Raw genomic sequence first — 21101 nt, forward strand, 5'->3', positions numbered from 1 at the left:
CACTATGTAGTCTCAGGCTGACCTTCTACTTACAGCAATCCTCCTATCTTGACCTCCCAAGTTCTGAGATTAAAGACATGTGCCATCTCACCTGGCCAGGTTATTAATTTGAGATAGTTGTCTCTGTTATTAAGGCATTTAGTGCTATAAAAATTTCCCTTTAGTACTGCCTTCATTGTGTCCCATAAGTTTTGGTATGCTGTATTTTCATCATCATTCAGTTCAAGAAATTTTTACAATTTTTGGGCTGGAGAGATGGCTTAGTGGTTAAGCGCTTGCCTGTGAAGCCTAAGGACCCCGGTTCAAGGCTCAATTCCCCAGGACCCACATTAGCCAGATGCACAAGGGGGTGCACATATCTGGAGTTTGTTTGCAGTGACTGGAAGCTTTGGCATGCCCATTCTCTCTCTCTGCCTCTTTCTCTGTCTGTTGCTCTCAAATAAATAAATAAAAATAAACCCAAAAAATTTTTAAAAAAAGAAATTTTACAATTTTCTTTTTGATTTCTTTCATAACCCATTCATTGTTTAAGATTGTGTTGTTCAGTCTCCAGGGACTGGTGCATTTTCTGTCATTTCTCTTGTTCATTTCTAGCTTTAAAGCATTGTGGTCTGATATGATGCAGGAATTTGCATCAATTTTGCTGAATTTATGGAGGCATGATCTTGGTTCCATGGGCTTCTGAGAATAATGTGTATTCTATAGAATTGGGGGTGAAATATTCGTAGATGTCTGTTAAGTACAATTGATCTATGGTGTTGTTAAGATCTATTATTTCCCTGTTGATTTTCTGCCTGAATGATCTGTCTAATGATGATAGGGGGTATTGAGGTTTCCTACTATGATGGTATTGGGATTTATTTATGACTTATTGTCAAGTAGGTTTTGCTTTATAAAATGTGGTGCACCTGCATTTGGTGCATATAGATTTATGACTGTGATTTCCTCCTGTTGGATCATTCCCTTGATGAGTAAAAAGTGGCTTTTGTTGTCTTTTTAATTACTTTTGGTTTGAAGTCCATTTTGTCAGTGTGATGGTTAAGTTTTATCATCAACTTGATCTGTTTAGGAATCCACAGACATTTCTCTTCAGGGGCTCTCTGAGGTTGCTTCCAGGAAGGATTAACTGAAGAAGGAAGTTCTTCCCCCAGGGTGAGCCTTTCTCCCAGAGTGGGACACCCCCGTCAGAGGTTCTAAAGAATCTCTGGGAGAAAAGAATTTCCCACCTGTGCTGCTGGCTTCCTTCCAGCTTGACTGAATACCAGCATGGACTGAATACCAGTGTGGACCGAATACCAGTGTAGACTGAAGACCAGTAGCTCTCTATAAAGCCTCTAGGCCTTCAGTGCAAGATTGGGTCTGCTGAGGCATCCAACCTAGTGGACTGAGTAACAACCAGGTTCCTTGACTCTCAGGCCTGCAAACTGCTATTGTTGGACTGCCATAAGCTAATCCACTAAATTCCCTTTTAAGACAATTCATTCTATCAGCTCTGTTTCTCTAGAGAACCCTGAGTAATATAGTCACATATTAATATAGCCACTTCTGCTTGTTTCTTCTTTCCATTTGCTTGGAAAATTATTTTCTATCCTTTTACCCTGGGGTAATGGTGATGTGGGTTTCTTGAACGCAGAAGTTTTAAGGTCCATTTTTTTTTTCTGATCCACCTTGTTAATTTGTGTCATTTTATGAGTGACATAAGTCCATTAATATTTAAAGTTATAACTGCAAGGACTGACTTAATCCCTACCATGCTGTAAGGTTTATAGGGTTTGGTGCTTTGAATGTTTTCATGCCTGCTCTAGTTTTGCTTATCATGTTTGTCCTCTTGTAGGCTCTTGAAGTTGGTTGTTTGACTCTTCTGTGTGTAGTATTTCCTGAAGCATACTCTGTAGGTTTGCATTTGTTTCCATATAATCATAAAACTGGCTTTTGTTATAGATTTTTTTTTCCTTTCTCCATCTATTATAAGGGATAATTTTTCTGAGCATAGTAATTTTGGTTGGAAGCTATAGTATTTTAAGTTTTGAAGTACTCCATTCCAAGCCCTCTTGGTTTTCATGATTTCCATTGAAAAATCTGAGGTAACTCTATGGGATTTCCTTTGTATGTAATGAGTTGCTTTTCTCTTACTGCCTTTAGCACTGTCTCTTTGCTTTCATTGTTTAGAGTTTAACTATCATGTGCCTTGGAGAGTTTCTTCTTTGGTCCTGTCTGTTTAGTGTTCTGTGAGCTTCTTGTATCTGGATGGGCCTATTTTTTACAGAATTGGGGAAGTTTTCTTCAATAATTTTGTTGAATATGTTCTCTATGCCTCTGGGCTAGATTTCTTCCCCTTCTGTTATGCCCATGATCCAGATGTTTGGTCATTTTAGGGTATCCCACAGTTCCTTCATATTCTGTTTGCATGATTGTTTGAAGTTATCAAAGTTTTTGGACCCCCAAACTGTTTCTTCTGTCTTGTCTTCCAGCCCAGAGGTTCTGTCCTCCATTTGATTGACTCTGTTAGTGAGGCTCTAGAGAGACTTTAAAGAGCTCAATTTTATTTTATTTTCTTTCTTTTTGTATTGACAACTTCCATAATGCTTTTTTTTCTGTTGTGTTTTTCTGCATCATGTCCATCTCTTTTTTGTGGTGCAATTTCAGGTTGAAGTTTGATTTTCTTGATGCTTCCTGGAATTCATTCTTACATTTGATCATGTCTTCACTAAGCTTAATCAGCTTGTTATTGAAATCCTCTATTTGTTGACTCACCTTCAATTCATTTATCTGTTTTGAAGTCTCTATGGCTTTCCTCAATTAAGTTAGGTCTAGTGATGAAGGCTGTGTGCATTTTATTTATATAATCATTCTTTTTCTGATGATTTGCTTCCACTTCAGCAATTTGCTTGGTCAGAACCACATAGCTTATTGTGCTTGCATTTTGAGATTCAATTTCTGTTTTTTCCTCTATGTTTTCACTGGAGGCTTCCAGTGTGGGACTCAGCATCTTTGGTGGAGATCTCTGTTTGTTGACTTTTGTTTGTTTGTTTGTTTGTTTTGTGTGTGTGTGTGTGTGTGTGTGTGTGTGTGTGTGTGTTGGGGTCTAACCATCTCAGGTGTAAAAGTCTTATTTTATCAAGGAGGAGGCAAGAATTTGTCCTTGTAGGATATTCAGTGAGTATTTTGTTTCAGGTTGGAATTAGATTGGAAAGGGATGGAGTTATAAGGGTAGACACAAAGGTTGTGGAGATTGCAAACGTCCCACCAGCTTTGGGCTGATGAATGATACAAGGGCTGGTTTGGAGGTTCAGAGTGGTGCCTTGCCTGTGGGCTCAGGACCAGCAGCACTTTCTCCTATTCCCCCACTGTACCCCAGCTGAGCAGGTTGTGGAGGTGCATGGATTTCCCCTGGGCTTGTCATGTGCTCCTGTGCTCCATGTCTCCAAGGAGGCAGTGGGGACACATTTCAGGAGGTGTGGGCAGTGGGTGTGGGGTGTCTGACCAAGGTCCACAGATGTGGCTGGTTTGGGGGCATCAGTCTGCAAGGATGACTGGAGCAGGAATGCAGGAATGTGGTGGCAGGCAGGGGTGTGGCTTGGTGATAATCAGAAGAGGTAGCCAGGGCTGGATATGGGTTCACCAGTGTCTACCTGACCCCAGTGATCAGGCTTTCCCCTGCAGCTCCCTGCTCCTAGTGAGCACTTCCTTGGTGTCTACCTGTTCCCAGCAAACAGCCTTTCTCCCTACATTAATTCTTTATCAAAGATAGGACAGAAGAAGGTTCCGCCGGTTGGTTCGCCCCTGCCCCAGCCCATCTCTGGGTCCTCAGCTGCACAGCGTGCCGCCATGATGGGCCACCGTCCAGTGCTCGTGCTCAGTCAGAATACAAAGCGTGAATCTGGAAGGAAAGTTCAGTCTGGAAACATCAATGCTGCTAAGACAATTGCAGTTGTCATCAGGACATGTTTGGGATCCAAGTCCATGATGAAGATGCTTTTGGACCCGATGGGAGGCATCGTGATGACCAATGATGGCAATGCCATTCTTCGAGAGATTCAAGTTCAGCATCCAGCAGCCAAGTCTATGATTGAAATTAGCCGGACCCAGGATGAAGAGGTTGTAGATGGGACCACATCAGCAATTATTCTTTCTGGAGAAATGCTGTCTGTGGCTGAGCATTTCCTGGAGCAGCAGATGCATCCCACAGTGGTGATCAGTGCTTACCACACAGCACTGGATGATATGATCAGCACGCTGAAGAAAATCAGTATCCCTGTTGATGTCAATAACTGCGATATGATGCTGAACATCATCAAAAGTTCCATTTCCACCAAAGTCATCAGTAGGTGGTCCTCTTTGGCTTGCAACATTGCCTTGGATGCTGTCAAGACTGTACAGTTTGAAGAGAATGGCCGAAAGGAGATTGACATCAAGAAATATGCAAAGGTGGAAAAGATACCTGGGGGCTTCATTGAAGACTCATGTGTGCTACGTGGAGTCATGATTAACAAGGATGTGACCCATCCTCGAATGCGGCGCTTGATCAAGAACCCTCGCATTGTGTTGCTGGATTCTTCTCTGGAGTATAAGAAAGGGGAAAGTCAGACTGACATTGACATTACACGAGAGGAGGACTTCACCCGCATCCTCCAAATGGAGGAAGAGTACATCCAGCAGCTCTGCGAGGACATTATCCAGCTGAAGCCTGATGTGGTCATCACAGAAAAGGGCATTTCAGATTTAGCTCAGCACTACCTCATGCGGGCCAACATCACAGCCATTCGCAGAGTCCAGAAGACAGACAATAACCGTATCCCAAGAGCCTGTGAGGCCCGGATAGTCAGTCGACCAGAGGAGTTGACAGAAGAAGATGTTGGCACAGGAGCAGGCCTGTTGGAAATCAAGAAGATTGGAGATGAGTACTTTACGTTCATCACTGAGTGCAAAGACCCCAAGGCCTGCACTGTTCTCCTCAGGGGAGCCAGCAAAGAGATTCTCATGGAAGTAGAACGCAATCTCCAGGATGCCATGCAGGTTTGCCACAATGTTCTCCTGGACCCTCAGCTGGTACCAGGGGGCGGAGCCTCTGAAATGGCTGTGGCCCATGCCTTGACAGAAAAGTCTAAAGCCATGACTGGTGTGGAACAGTGGCCATACAGGGCTGCTGCCCAAGCTTTAGAAGTCATCCCTCGTACCCTGATCCAGAACTGTGGGGCCAGTACCATCCGTCTGCTAACCTCCCTTCACGCCAAGCATACCCAGGAGAACTGTGAGACCTGGGGTGTAAATGGTGAGACTGGTACCTTGGTGGACATGAAAGAACTGGGCATATGGGAGCCATTGGCTGTGAAGCTACAAACATACAAGACGGCAGTGGAGACTGCAGTTCTGCTGCTGAGGATTGATGACATCGTCTCAGGCCACAAGAAGAAGGGTGATGAGCAGAGCCGGCAAAGCAGTGCTCCTGATGCTGGCCAGGAGTGAGCGGTGGGCACGGTGACCAGCGCACTGAGCCAGAGTTCCAGGAACACTGTGGGTGTCTGTGTTTGGAAGGGATCAGGTTGGGCAGCCCCAGTCTGCCAAGCACAGTTTGCAAAAGTCACTGGCCTGTACTCTTCTTGTAAGCTTTCCATTCAGTTTGCTCCAGTGATTAAATCTAAGTCATTTGAAAAAAAAAAAAAAAGATAGGACAAAACCTAAAACTTGGGATTCATATATTCTGGGGGATCCCTCATGAGCCCCCAATTCTGCCTCAACAACACATATTGGGATCTGGTGGTTCCCTAATCCCATCACAGGGGAAGAGGAAGCCTAGGCCAACTCTTGCTGCATATTCTGTTGCTGCATATGTATGTAGGGTCCCAGACACCCCACACCAGTGGCAGGGGAACTAGAAGCCTGGGAACTGGGAGGTGGAGGACCAGGAACTCAACTCCACTTGAATTTAATCCACAGAACTATGCTATTTCTGAGAGTGTATGCCAAAGTTTACCCTGGTGGAGAATATTGTTTCTGTAAACACAGAGGGGTAACTTGAGTAGGTCTGAGGATGGGTTTAATTTAGGCCATACCATTTTAAATGTTGTTCAGTATTGCCTACATATAAGTCATTGATGGAAGAATAATGGGTATAACAAAATGATCCTTTAGTATAAAGAGAGCTGATTAAAAGTAAGAAAAAAACCTGAACTGCAATTTTCCATCATATGTGTTTCCAAAATTAACTGCCCTATGGATATCTTATGTAAAATGGTAGCCAGAGGACAAGATGAATTAGAACAGTTCCTCAGGGAAACATAGGGACACTGATATATGTTTATTTTTAATTAGACACCACAAGGGTTAATTATGTGGGGTCATTAGAAGAATAACTGCTCCAGATTATCTCTCTGATATGTGCAAAAGTTATGAGTTTCAATAATTGATATATTTACCCTGAAACAAAAATACTAAGCCCTAAACTTTAAGTAGAACACCAGTAAGCTGGAATTGGTACAAAGGACAAGGAGGGTGATAGGATGGAAAATTAAAGATAAAAGAATTTTAACCTGAACAATATGATTTTAGGCTACCCTGATCACTGTCTACAAATATTCAAAAAATTGTCATGTAAAAGATGAGATAAAAGGAGCCAGTTCCTGAGGTAATAGAATTGCTAATTTAAGATAAACAGAAGTAGAATTCCAGATATCCAACAATTTACCAACTTTTTCACTAAATAATGAATCCCCTGTTCAAAGGAGCATTAAGATGCTATAGAATGCTTTTATTTTAATTTGGGATGCTCATAAGAATATTATATCATTGGGAAGCTACTGGATAAGAAAAACTTTAATATCTAATTTAAGATGATTTTATGGTTTTGTTTATTTTTATTTATTTATTTGAGAGCAACAGAGAGAGAAAGAGGGCGAGAGAGAATGGGCATGCCAGGGCCTCCAGCCACTGCAAACAAACTCCAGATGCATGCGCCCCCTTGGGCATCTGGCTAACATGGGTGCTGGGGGATTGAGCCTTGAACTGGGGTCCTTAGGCTTCACAGGCAAGCACTTAACTGCTAAGCCATCTCTCCAGCCCCTGATTTTATGTTTTAAGGAAATATATTTCCCTCTTATTAAACTCAACCTTAGATATTATCAGTGGAATTTGTATTCTTTTGAAGATTTATATCAAATTTTTCTTTCATCTGAATCACTGATAAAGCCATTGAAAGTCACGCTATGGCTTTTCAAACAGATATCAATCTATGAAAGTGGGGTGTGATAGCACATGCCTTTAATCCCAGCACTTGAGAGGCAGAGGTAGGATGATTATGGTGAGTTCAAGGCCAGCTTAAGACTACATAGTGAATTCTAGGTCAGCCTGGGCTAAAAATGAGAACTTACTTCAAAAAAACTCAACAGAATTTAAATGTTCAGCTGGAGTGATGACTTAGTCATTAAGGTACTTGCCTGCAAAGTCTAAGGACCCAGGTTTGATTCCCCCATACCCATGTAAGCCTGATACACAAGGAAGCACATGCATCTGGAGTTCATTTACAGTGGCCGGAGCTGCTGGCATATCTATTCTCTCCTCTTTCTCTCTCTTTCCCTCTTTCTCTCTCTCTCTCAAATAAATAAAAATGCATATTTTTAAAATATAGCAATACTATAGGTACAATTGCCCATAATATATATTCAAAATATTTAGTAAATTAATATGCTATTATTATCCTAAATGTTATTAACCTACATTTCATTATCATAGTTACAAAACACAATATCCATTTATCTTTAATATACCAATCCACAGGCCTACTAAGAAACAGAAATAGAAATATTGCCAAAATACAAAGACCTATTGATCACTTGCTCTGTATTTAGTAGTAATTTTTTGCTTGGGTGGGGGTTACTTGTATTTATTTAGCAGTCTTAAGGCTTTTGTGTGTATCATTTTACTATGACACTTTGAAGTAAATAATACTACTATATCTGTTTAAAAACAAGAAAACAGGTATGATATGATTGCACCAAAGATGATTATGTATAATTACTCTACTCCCCAATTAAAAATATTTTATAAGTTTTAAAACATAATTTTACAAGTAATATGTAAATGCTTTCTCGTGGTAAAATTGAAGCTTTCTTATGAAGCTAAAAATTAGCTTTATCAGTGTCTGTCCTTGAGGCTGGAGAGATGGTTCAACAGTTAAGGCACTTGCTTGCAAAGCCTACTAGCCTGGGTTTGATTCCCCAGTACCCACATAAAGCCAGATGCACAAAGTGGAGCATATGTCTGGAATTCATTTGTAGGAGCGAGAGGCCCTGGCATACCCATTCTTTCTCCCTCTCTCTTCCCTTGCAAACAAATTTTAAAAATTATTGTTAAAATATTGAATGTTGGGCTGTAGAAATGACTTAGCAGTTAAGGCCTTTACATGCAAAGCCTGAAGACCCAAGTTTGATTTCCTAGTACCCATGTAAGCCAGATACACACGAGGATGTTCTCTCTCTCTCTGTCTCTGTCTCTTTATCTCTCTCTCTCTCCTTCCCTCCTTGTCTCTATTTCTCAACTAAATAAATAAAATATTTTAAAAGTTTAATAAAAAATTCAGTGTTATATTCGTTGCATATTATTAGTATTTTGACATTTTATACATACATGAAAATATGTATATAAACAAGTGTGCACACAAAGGTCTCATTTTTACCAGGCTTAACTCACTTTATTTCTCTGTATAAAACCTTATGTGATACCCATAGCAAAAGCCTGGGTCATCTGGACTGAGACTCTGGTATGGATTTTACAAGATGGTCAGTGAATTCCTGGCAGGGAGACATGGTGACCAGGGTCTCTTTCCAGAAGGTGGGGATCAGATGGCTTTAGGTCTTGAGATAGCATCAAAGATAATCTTGGCAAAGTCACCCAGGGTGGTAGTGAAGCCCCTGGCTGAAGTGTAGCAGTCATCAATGGCAGCCATCATCAGCGGCTTCTTGGGCACAGGGGCAGAAACAATGTTCCTGGGGGTGAGACACCACCAGCGGAAAGCCACAGTGGCCTGTTACCTTGCATGGGACTGTGTGTGGCTTGCAGATCTTGATCTCCCAGTAGCTTCTCCACTCAGGAACAATGGAAAGCTTAGCGAAGATGATGGTCCCTCATGTGACATTGTCTACCTCCTTGGAACATTTAACACCCAGACCAAAATGACAGTTCTACTTCCCAGTAGCAACCAAAGCCTGTGGAGAGACTTAAATCAGGAGCCTATGGCGCTGCAATGCATTGGTGACACATCCTAATTAGGGTCTAGGTGCTCCTGTAAACAAGAGAAGCTACCATGAAGTCAATCTCAAGTCCTGAGTAGCTCTTTCCTCTCCCTCCCTCTCTCTCTCTCTCTCTCTCTCTCTCTCTCTCTCTCTCTCTCTCTCTCTCTCTCTCTCTCTCTCTCTCCCCCTCTGTCTGTCTTTCTCCTGGTACTAAAGCCACATGGGTGAAACCTAGTGTAACTATGCAGAGTGGGAGAGTCCTAACCCAGCCCCGCCTTGCCCAGAGAAATTCTAATACCTTGAACCTGTTGCACTTATTATGATGAGTCTGCTTCTGCACTAGCATGTTCTTCAAAGCCTCATCCTTAAGACACATTTCACAAGAAGTCAATAATCCAGGAATCCTTGATGGGCAGAGTGAACAAACATTGCCTCCAGGATCTGTTCTTCATGTCCTTGACCAGATGGCTCAAGTCGGTGGCTCCTTGTCCTTAAATTTGCCTCCACAATATGACTATCTTAGCTTCAGTGGAAGCCTCTGAGCTCACAAGCCTGGTCCCCTGGGTTCTCTAGGCCTTCCCATTGCATTGGCATACATCTCACATTTGATGTTTTTTGAGGAAGAAGCAAAAAGATCTTACTTTAATTGACATATGTTAATAGTGCTGAGGTTCATTTGTAGGAGTTGGTTTCATAGTAATATTTCTTGCATCCATATAACTTATTTGATCATATTCAACTTCAATGAGTGAACAATTTTAACTCTCTTTTTTTACCCTCATCCCCTTCCAATTATTAATAGTCTCCTTCTATATTTATGTCCTTTTTATCACCTAATTTATGCATATGAGAGAAAATATGCAATGTTTGTCTTTCCAAGCCCAGCTTATTTCACTTAATATGATAGCCTACAGTTCCATCCATTTCTCCACGAAAATTATAATTTCATTTTTATTTACAATTACATAAAATTTATTGTGTATATATTCTATGTTCTATTTCCCATTCATCCATTTGATGGATATCTGTGTTGGTTACATACCTTTTTTTTTTTCAAGGTAGGGTCTTACTCTGGTCCAGGCTGACCTAGGATTCACTATGTAGTCTCAGGGTGGCTTTGAACTCACAGTGATCCTCCTACCTCTGCCTCCCGAGTGCTGAGTGCTGGTATTAAAAGCATGCACCACCATGCCCAACTTAGTTCCATATCTTTACTGTAAGTAGTGCAGCAATAAACATAGATGTGCAGCATCTCTGTGATATGTGAACTTAGAGTCCTTTGAATATATACCCAGGAATACTATATATGACTTATGTGTTGATGCATGGAGAATTTAGGATAAATGCCCAGTAAAGGAGTAACTGGGTCTGTTGGTAGCTCTATGTTCATGATTTTCAGGAATTTCCAAATTGATCTCCATAGTCGTTGTACCAGTTTACATTTCCACCAAGAGTGGATGAAGGTTCCTCTTTCCCCACATCTTTGCCAACATTTGGCTTTAGATTTTTAAAAATATATGTTTTTTTTTTATTTATTTGAGAGAAAGAGGGAGAGAGACAGAGAGAAAGAAAGAGAAAATAGGCATGCCAGGACCTCCAGCCACTGCAAATGAACTCCAGATGCATGCACCCCCTTGTGCATCTGGCTTACAAGGGTCCTGGAGAGTCAAACTGGAATCCTTTGGCTTTGCAGGCAAATGCCTTAACCACTAAGCTATCTTTGCATCCCCTGTCTTTAGGATTTAATGATTGCCACCCTTACTGGAGTAAGGTGGAATCTCATGGTTGTTTTACTTTGCATTTCCCTAATGGTTAGGATGTTGAACCTATTCTTAAGTGTGGGTTAGCCATTTGTAATTCTTCCTCTAAGAACTCCTTATTCAGTTCTCTCCCATATTTTTGGAGTGTGTTGCTTGATTTTTTATTGTTTAGTTTTTTGTTTTTTTTTTTTAGTTCTTTGTAGATGCTAGATATTAGGCTTCTGTCAGCTGCTGGTGAAAATTTTCTCCCATTCAGTGGGCAATCTATTGGCTACGTTTATGGTATGTTTGTCTATGCAAAAGCTTTTTAGCTTCATGAGACCCCATTGGCTGTGTGATTTTTTAATTTCCTGTGCTACTGGGGATTTATTCAGGAAGTCTTTCCCCACTCCTATATAATGGAGAGTGCCTCATATTTTTTCTTCCAGTAGGAAAAGAGTTTCAGGTCTTATATTGAGGCCTTTAATCCATTTGGACTTGATTTTTGTGTATGGAGAGATGAGTGGGTTCATGTGATAGATTTATTTTGAATTCCTACAGAACTTTCATTCTGATTTCCATAGTGGCTGCACTAGTTTATATTCCCATTAGCAGTATGCAAGTTAAATTCCTTTTCCCCCACATCATCACCAACAATTTACTGTTTTCTTGATGTTAGCCATTCTAATGGAATCTCAAAGCAGTTTAAATTTGCATCTCCCTTGTAGCCCAGAATGTTGAACACTTTTTCAAGTATTTATTGACCATTTGTATTTCCTCATTTTTAGTTATTTTATTTAATTATTTATTAGAGAGAGAAAGAGATACAGAAATAGGGAGGAAGAGAAAGAGAGAGAATTGGTGTGCCAGGGCCTCCAGCCACTGCAAACCAACTCCGGTTGCATGTGCTCCTTGTGCTTCTGACTTACGTACATGGGTCCTGGGGAGCTGAACCTGGGTCCTTTGGTTTTTCAGGCAAGCACCTTAACCACTAAGCAATCTCTCCAGCCCCTGTATTTCCTCTTTTGAAAAGACTTTTCAAACAAGTTCTCTCTCTCTCTCTCACTATATAGCCCAAGTTGGCCTAAAACCTGATCCTCCTGCATCATTATCTTAGTTGCTATGATGACAGATGTGTATCAGTCCTTATGCATAGCTCAGAAACCTTTAATCTGGAGTAATTCCATGTGTAAATTATTAATTTTGTTTCCTGTGCATTGGAATTCTATTCAAAAGTCTTTCTATGCCTATACCTTGAACAATTTATATGTTTACCCCTAGTAGTTTCATGGTTGATTAAATATCTTTGATCCATTTTGAATTGATTTTTGTACAGGATGAGAGAGATATGATAGGGCTCTAGCTTTACTTCAATATATGTGGACATCTAGTTTTCCCAGCATCACTTATTAAAGTGGCATATTTTAAGACAGAGTCTCACTAAGTTGCCAAGGCTTTTCTTGAACTTGTTCTATATACCAAGAAGCTCTTAAATTTGTGATTCTCTTGTTTCAGCATTCCAAGTAGCTGAGATTAAAAACTTGTACCACTGGACCTGGATTATGTGCCTGTTTCTGTGTCAGTACCATGCCTGTTTCATTACAAATTGATATGGAAGCACAAAAGACCTTGAATAATCAAAGTAATCCTTAGTAAAAGAACAATGTTGGCAAAAGGAAATAAGAAACAAACAGGTGTTGCTATATTAATATCTGATAAAATAGACTTCAAACCAAAAGTAATAAAAAAGACAAATAAGGCCACTTCTTCCTTATCAAGGGCATGATCTACCAAGAATATATCACAATCATCAATCTATATGCACCAAACACAGGTGCACCACAGTTCATAAAATAAAACCTACTTGACAACAAAACAGAAATAAACACCAACACCATTATAGTTGGGGACTTCAATACTCCACTATCATCAATAGACAGATCATGCAAACAGAAAATCATCAGGGAAGTAAGAGAACTCAACAACACCATAGATCAAACAGAACTACAGAACATTCTATCCAAAATCTACAGAATACATATTCTCCTCAACAGCCTATGGACCATACATTAGGCCATAACGCCTGCCTCCGTATATTCAGGAAAATCGACATAATTTCCTGCATGATATCAGATCACAATGCTGTAAAGCTAGAAATTATAACAAGAGATACACCAGGAACTCCATCAGCTCCTGGAGACTGAACAACACACTTTTAAAAAATAAACGGGTAGTGAATAAAATAAAAAAGGAAATTGTAAAATTTCTAGAATTGAATGACAATGAGAACACAACATACCAAAACTTATGGGACACAATGAAGGTAGTCCTTAGAGGAAAATTTGTAGCACTAAATGCCTTCATAACAAAGACAGAGAGATTCCAAAATCAATAGCCTAACCATCCATTTAAAGGTATTGGAAAAACAACAAGAATCGAACCCAAAAAAGCTCCAGACAGAAAGAAATAATCAAGATCAGAACATAAATTAATGAATTGGAATCTAAAAAAAATTGATGGCACCAAAAGCTGGTTCTTTGAAAAACAAAAAACCAAGATTGATAACCCTGGTCAATTTGATCAAGTGAAAAAAAAGACAAGCTTGAAATTTAAAAAAAAAAAAAGAAATGAAAAAGGAGAGGTCACAATAGACATAAATGAAATTGGAAGAATCGAATTTCAATTTTAATTTTAAGGTTCTTTTTTGCTATTTCTGTGGAAATGTCATTGGAATTTTGATGGGGATTGCATTGGTCCTTTAGATTTCTTTGAGTAATATGGGCATTTTAATGATAATATTTCTGCTGATCTATGAGCATGGGAGGTATTTTGATTGGTAGTGTTATCTTCAATTTCTTTCTTCAATACCATGCAGTTTTCATTGTAGAGTTCTTTATCATTTATTTTCTTGTTTCTGTTAACAAGCACCTGACCAGAAGCAATATAGTTTTGGGATTCTCAGACAGAGAGGAGTTACACTAAGAATTTTAAGCAGCATTTATTTAGGCGGGCTCTAGACTCCAAAGGCTGAGACCCTAACACAGCAGGGCATTGTCATATGTACCCTCTACTAGCACCTGATTTGTTTTGGTTTTTTTCAAGGTAGGGTTTCACTTTAGCTCAGGCTAACCTGGAATTCACTATGCAGTCTCAGAGTGACCTTGAACTCATAGCCATGATCCTCCTACCTCTGCCTCCTGAGTGCTGGGATTAAAGGCGTGTGCCACCACACCAGCTAGAGTCTTTGCTTTTTGCATTTTAGGTTTTTTTAAAAAAAGTTTTATTTAATTTCCATTTGACATATAATAATGGTACATATTCATAGGTTACATCCATTGTGACATTTTCTCAAATTATTATTAGTATTAGTATTGGTTTTTCAAAGTAGGGTTTCACCCTAATTCTGGCTGACCTGGAATTTACTATGTAAGCTCAAGGTGGCCTCAAACTCATGGCTATCTTCCTACCTCTGCCTCCCAAGTGCTGGAATTAAAGGCATGCACCATTCCTCCTGGCTTTAAATTATTTTTTTTCTCTTAGTTACTTTTCTTTTTTATATATATTTTTTATTTTTGTATTCAGTGAATACAGTCAAGTTGTTACTATTGTTAGCCTCCTCCCTGTCCTCCCCCCTCCACAGGGACCCTCCTTGTTGGGGTATGTGGGTCATGCATTGTGGGGCTGACTATAGAAGTACCAACAGACTCAGTTATTCCATTACTACTTATGTACCCTAAAAGTTCCACATTTTAGGTTTTACTGTCTACCCTATATATTCTGATTGGTTATTCTATACTATAGGGCTGCTACATGCACATTCTATGATACAGGGTTGCTACATATACATAGACACATAGATTCCATGTTGCCTTCCTTTTGTTCTGGGAGGGCTCTTACAACAACTTATGGAAGGGAAGGGTATATATTTACTTAACATTTCCAGGGGAAGTTTCATGGCTGGCAAAGCATGGAAGGAGTGGGGAGCCAGTAATCACATCAGTAACCAGGAAGTAGAGGGAGAAAAAAAGTGGGGCAGGGCTACAAAACCTCAAGGCTTTCCTCAAGGCTTCATCCCTAAAGGTTCCACCACCTTCCCAAAACAGTGCCACCAATTAGGGACTAAGTGTTTAAATACATGAGCCTATAGGGTTTCCATATGGCTTATTTATAACATCTTTAATTTCTTCTCCATCACCTCCTTTGACCTCATACAAGCCATTTCACCCCAAGTATCCTGCCCCTCTACTTACATAAGGAAACAACCTCCCTCTCTCTCTCTCCCACTCCCTCCCTCTCTCTCTCTCTCTCTCTCTCTCTTTGGTGATTCTGAGGTAGTGTCTCACTCTATTCACTTTAGCCCAGGTTGACCAGGAACTCATTCCAGCTCCAGGCTGGCCTTGAACTCATGGAGATCCTCCTACCTCAGCTTCCCAAGTGCTGCAACTAAAGGTGTGTGCCACCGTGCCTGGCTCCATTTCATATTTTCTTCCACTTGCATAACTTAATAAATTTATTTTACATATTTGGCCTCTAAAAATATTTGATAGTTCAATTACTATTGTCCCAAAAAAGAAAAGTGTGCTTCCTAACAACATTTAAAACTAAATTTTAACTTTAAAAATACTTTGAATATCATTTTTAAATTAGCATACAGGTGGAGCATGGTGGTGCATGCCTTTAATCCTAGCACTTGGGAGGCAGAGGTAGAAGGATTACTATGAGTTTGAAGCCACTCTGAGACTACATAGTGAATTCTAGATCAGCCTGAGCTAGAGTGAGACCCTACCTCAAAAAAATTAACATACAGAAAGTGTTCTATGAATTTAACACATATCTAAATACATTATCACCACAAAATTAAATGCCCTCAATCCCTTGTCCTACTTCTTTATAGATATTACCCCATGCATAAATACTGACAGCCTGTTTTCTTAACCTTATAGTCCTGCCTTTCACAGAGGATTATATGTATGGCACGATAGTATATTATTTTGACACTCCTTTTATGAAACAATATTCAAAATTATAAATTTTGTATATACCAATAGTTATTCTTATTCTGAATAGTATTCTATTATGTGTATATAACAATTTGTTCATGCATTAACTTATTAAAAGACATTTGGATTATTTCCAACAGGGAGCAATTATAAAGAGCTGGTATAAATATTAGTGCTCAGGTACAAGGTTTCATAGCTCTAGTATAGAAATTTAGCAGTTAAATTCCTTAACTTTGTACCATACTATTTTCTAGTTACTGCACTAATTTTCATTCCTTTACTAATGTAAAATATACTTAGGTGCTCATATCATTACCAGGACTTAGTATTCTTAATATTTTTCAAGATAATCACACTGTACTTTATAAATATGAAATGTGTATATATAATTCTGTATAATTGTTTATAATAAATAATTATTTGTCAACAAATAATTTTTAAAGTAAATAATGCATGTTTATTCTTAAAGAAGAAATATACCATGAAGGTATAAAATGAAAACTAAAAACCTCCATTAATTGCCCCTTTACTCAATCAAGAGGTAACTGGTGGTGATTTCAAGTGTATCCTTCTAAAAGTATTTAGCTCATTGATAAATATATGCAAATATATGTAAGTCTATTTTTGTTACCTTAAAAATTCTATTGTTATAAAAACATATGCTGTAGTTTACATTTATTTATATTATAATTTATTTTGAAGTAACATTTGTATAAGGTTATGCTGAATATTTTTGTTTTCTTTTGCTGCATGTTAATGTCTACTTGTTGCAACACCATATGTTAAAAATGGTTCTCAGGGTTGGAGAGATGGCTTAGGGGTTAAGGCGTTTGCCTGCAAAGCCAAAGGACCTCGGTTCAATTCCCCAGAACCCACATAAGCCAGATGCACAAGGGGGCACATGTGTCTGGAGTGCATTTGCAGTAGCTGGAGGCCCTGGCGCTCCTATTCTCTCTCTCTCCCTCTCTCTCTCTCTCTATCATAAATAAGAAGTAAATAAAATATATTTTAAAAATAGTTATTAGGCTGGAGGGATTGTTCAGTGGTTAAGGTGCTTGCCTACAAAGCTTAACAACCCAGATTCTATTCCCAGTACCCATGTAAAGCCAGATGTATAAAGTGGCACATGCATCTGGAGTTCATTATAGTAGCTGGAGGCCCTGATGCACCCCCTTCTCTCTCTCACTCTCACACTTTCTCTCTCTCTGTCTTCTCTATCTCTCTCCCTACTTGCAAATAAATAAATAAAAATATTGGAAATAGTTGTCAATTAAACTGCTTTTGTACCTTTGACAAAATCAACTGTATATACCTACCCTTGCATCCCTTCATTGTTCTATTTATTTATTCATTTTCCAATACCATGTTGTTTTGATACTTGTAAGTTTATAGTCCTTCTTAAAATAAGGTAATATGGTTGCTCCAACTTTATTTTTTCATTTTCAAATTACCTTAGATATTCAGGTTTCTTTATTTCCCTTATAAAATTTAGAACCAACTTGCCTATATCCACAAAAAATCTTTCAAGAATCTTTATAATTATTTCATTACTTTTATAATATGTATGCAGAGAGGGAGAGAGAGCATGTGCTTGGGCAGAAGTATCCTGTGAAGATGGTAATGCTGTGACCAGAAGCCATAGATTGTTATTAGAAAAACACTCAGTACCAGAGGTGGGATACCTTCCAGTGAGTTGTTGGTCAGGGAGACCCTAGCACTCTCAAAACATTACAGGCTATTGTCAAGGCTCTTGGTTTCCTACCAGAACCAGATGGTGAGACCCTACTGCTAAAGACTTCACATGCTTGTGCTGCAGATCACAGAGAAATCAAGCTGGAGCTGAACAGGAAGCCTCCTCCCTTGTTGACTAGCTATCAGAATGCTGGGAAGAGCTATATAGCCTGTTGGTGGAGAAAAGTATTATTAGTCCTAACCAGCAGTGGACCCTGCAGATGTTTTTTTTTTTTTTAAATATGGAATGCTTCACGAATTTGTGTGTCATCCTTGTGCAGGGGCCATGCTAATCCTCTCTGTATCGTTCCAATTTTAGTATATGTGCTGCCGAAGCGAGCACCCCTGCAGATTTTATAACTGGTCAGCCAGGGAAGATGTACCAACTGGTGCAATTGTGGCATGTCTGTTTTGGGGAAAACCAACTGCTCTCTGATTGGACTTGAGGCCTGTTCCATGGAAGGGAATTAATGCCCAGTGTTGAAAACTTAATCTAAAACATATGGCTATGTAGGTCATAAACCCTAGGTGGTAAACTACTACTGTTGTCCAGCTAAATGGATATATTACACCTACCAAACTTCCCTTTCAATACTTAGGTTTATGCCCATATATTAATGCTAATCTCACTTTTGGTTAGAGAAGCTTCTCTTTTCAGATGGCAATGACCATTACCGGGGTGACCAAAAGTAATGGCCAAAGTAATAAGAAGATGTTACAGTGGAGTATTCAGCACTAAGTGAGACAGCTCTGTCACACCCTCCAAAGCTCAGGGACCATTGCAGATGAGGTGGCTGAAAGAATGTAATGTCTTCCAGATGCAAAGTGGTCATGGTATTTATGTCGCTGACACTGCCTACACAAGACCCGAATAATAGGAGAAAAAATGATGACATCAAATAGAAGAAAGGCTAGTTGGAAAGAAGAAATTTATTGGAGGGGGAGTCAGGACAGGGAAAGGGGAAGGTGGTGGGAGGAGATTATGATAAAAGGTCTATATGTATGGAAGTTGTCTGCGTGAGAATGAAAATACTTAATAGCAGAGGCCAGTAAGTTAAAAAGGAGACATAAAGGGAAGAGAAAGGAAGGGAGGAGGGTACTTAATAGGTTGATATTGTATATATGTAAGTACAATGATTGTGATGGGGAGGTAATATGATTGAGAATGAAATTTCAAAGCGGAAAGCGTGGGGGGTGGGGAGGGAGGGAATTACCATGGGATTTTTTTAATAATCATGGAAAATGCTAATAAAAACATTAAAAAAAAAGAAAATAGTAAACTATAGGAACTATGTTTGAATTATAGCAGGTGTGTGCCAACCAAAGACACTTAGCTCCAATTAAAAGGAAGACAAAATCCTGGAGAGGTGGCGCATGCCTTTAATCCCAGCACTGGGGAGGCAGAGGTAGGAGGATCGCCATGAGTTCAAGGTCACCCTGTGACTACATAGTGACTTCCAGGTCAGCCTGGGCCAGAATGAGACCCTACCTCACAAAAGAAAAAAAGAAAAAGAAAAAAGAAAAAAAAAAAACAAAGACAAAAGACAAGATAATATATTACTCCATCTAGGCATACTACTCTTTTAATTGTAGATTCATGTAATACTACAACCTTAACCCCTATATGAATTATTTTTTTTCTTTTAATAACTCCTATGTAGATATGGTGGTATAATTCAGGTGTCCCCCATAAATTTAGGTGTTCTGAATGCTAGGTTTCTAGCTGATAGAGATTTGGGAATTAATACCTCCTGGAGGGGGTGTATTGTTAGGGGTGGGTGTTATAGCCAGTTTCCCCATGCCAGTGTTTAGCACTCTCTCCTGTTCCTATTGTCCACCTTATGTCAGACGGGGGGTGATGTTCACCCTCTGCTCATGCCATCATTTTCTCCTGCCATCATGGAGCTTCCCCTTGAGTCTGTAAACCAAAATAAACCTTTTCTGTTCCACAAGCTGCTCTTGGTCAAGTGATTTCTGCCAGCAATGCGAACCTGACTACAACAATAGACCCTACTCTGAGTTCCAAATACATGTCTTCTTATAATTTCAGAATACCTCTGCTTCCCATTGCTATGCAAAAACTTAACATAATAAAAATGAAATCGTTTTTTTTTACTCAAGGACTCATCAACTTCCTTTATTTACTAACACATCTCTTTGGCACAGAACTCTACTTTTTACTAATATTCATTGCAGTTTAGAACTAAATTTATTTATTTTGTTCATAGCCTTTTTTATTAGATTGAAACATATAATGGACAAATGCTATCAGTTTAACTCAACCTTTCTATTTGTAAAATCTAGTAAGCACTAAATAAACTTTTGTTGAATGACTACTTAGCCTACCTGGTCATTAAAGCTAGGAAATTGAGAATTAGTTTCATTCACTTGCCATACTTTCCCTCCCAAAATGAATCAGTTATTATTATAGATTTTAATTCCTCATTTCTTATGCTATGACCTTAGTTTTGCCTCATTTTTAATCATATCTTCCTTTTGAAGGCCTATTTTCATTATATAAATTCTTGAAAGAAGTACTCTCTGTTACTTCTGTTAGTGTGGTAGCTTTATTCAGTGTTTTTCTAATTACCATTACCTTTACTGCTTATATCATACATTTTCCTATTTAAATATGTTTATTTGCTATAAAGGTGGTCATTATCAAATACCTTGTAAATGACAAACAACGTTATGATTCAAGTATTTATTTGATATCATTATTTTAATTATAAAAATGGGGAATTGAAGGGTTAAGGAACTCCTTCAAGTCCACATAACCAATAACAAAGATACAATTCAAGCCTGCGTTTGTTTGATTAAGAGTCTCTGCTCTTATTATCATAACATTGTCTCTGTTAGTCAGTACCTGTATTGTCACTGCCCCTTTTAACGAAGTATTGAAGTATTTGCTCACATTGTCTTACTGAATCCTCAGTCATTCGAGAATCTGAAGCTCAGAGAGAATTCTTTTGACCTAGGTCACTGAGTTAGCAAGTAAAATCCAATGATTCTGATTCTTATCTTTTTTTTCTATTATATCATGCTCTCTTTCTTTGTAAGTACTCTTAGAAAGCAGCCTCACTTCTTTCTCCATGTCACTTAACACAGACTTGAGAGAAAGGTAACTCCTTAATGTTTATTTTTTGTTGTTGTTTTATAACTTTATTTAGTAGAATGCTCAGGATTTTTACAAATACAGCTTCTTTACAATGTAAGTGATGATACCTATCCTTTAAATTTTTTAAAATTATTTTATTTGTTTTCAAACAAAGAGAGACAGACAGAATGGCACATCAGGGCCTACAGCTGCTGCAGACAGACTGAAGATGCATGTGCCACTTTGTGCATCTGGCTTTTATGTGGGTACTGGGATATAGAACTCTGGTTGCTAGGCTTTGCTGGAA

The 21101-nt window shown here is 39.0% G+C and overlaps 1 protein-coding gene and 1 non-coding gene across 2 annotated transcripts; one reads left to right on the top strand and one right to left on the bottom strand.

Annotated features, from left to right (window-relative positions):
- The first annotated feature begins 3797 nt into the window (after positions 1 to 3797).
- LOC101608396 (T-complex protein 1 subunit gamma-like) lies at positions 3798 to 5656 on the top strand. Its single transcript, XM_004672651.2, has one exon. It carries the CDS (start codon positions 3829 to 3831, stop codon positions 5464 to 5466), a length of 1638 nt encoding a protein of 545 aa, XP_004672708.1. The 5' UTR covers positions 3798 to 3828; the 3' UTR covers positions 5467 to 5656.
- A 12277-nt stretch (positions 5657 to 17933) lies between these two features.
- Positions 17934 to 18040, bottom strand: LOC123456804. The gene has a single exon (XR_006634682.1). It is a non-coding gene; the product is annotated as a U6 spliceosomal RNA (small nuclear RNA).
- Between the last annotated feature and the right edge of the window lie 3061 nt (positions 18041 to 21101).

Source organism: Jaculus jaculus, chromosome X, assembly GCF_020740685.1.
Source record: "Jaculus jaculus isolate mJacJac1 chromosome X, mJacJac1.mat.Y.cur, whole genome shotgun sequence".
NCBI lineage: Eukaryota > Metazoa > Chordata > Mammalia > Rodentia > Dipodidae > Jaculus > Jaculus jaculus.

Bases quoted from the DNA above. Each gene is read 5' to 3' on its own strand.
- LOC101608396 (XM_004672651.2), top strand. From the start codon at position 3,829: ATGATGGGCCACCGTCCAGTGCTCGTGCTCAGTCAGAATACAAAGCGT.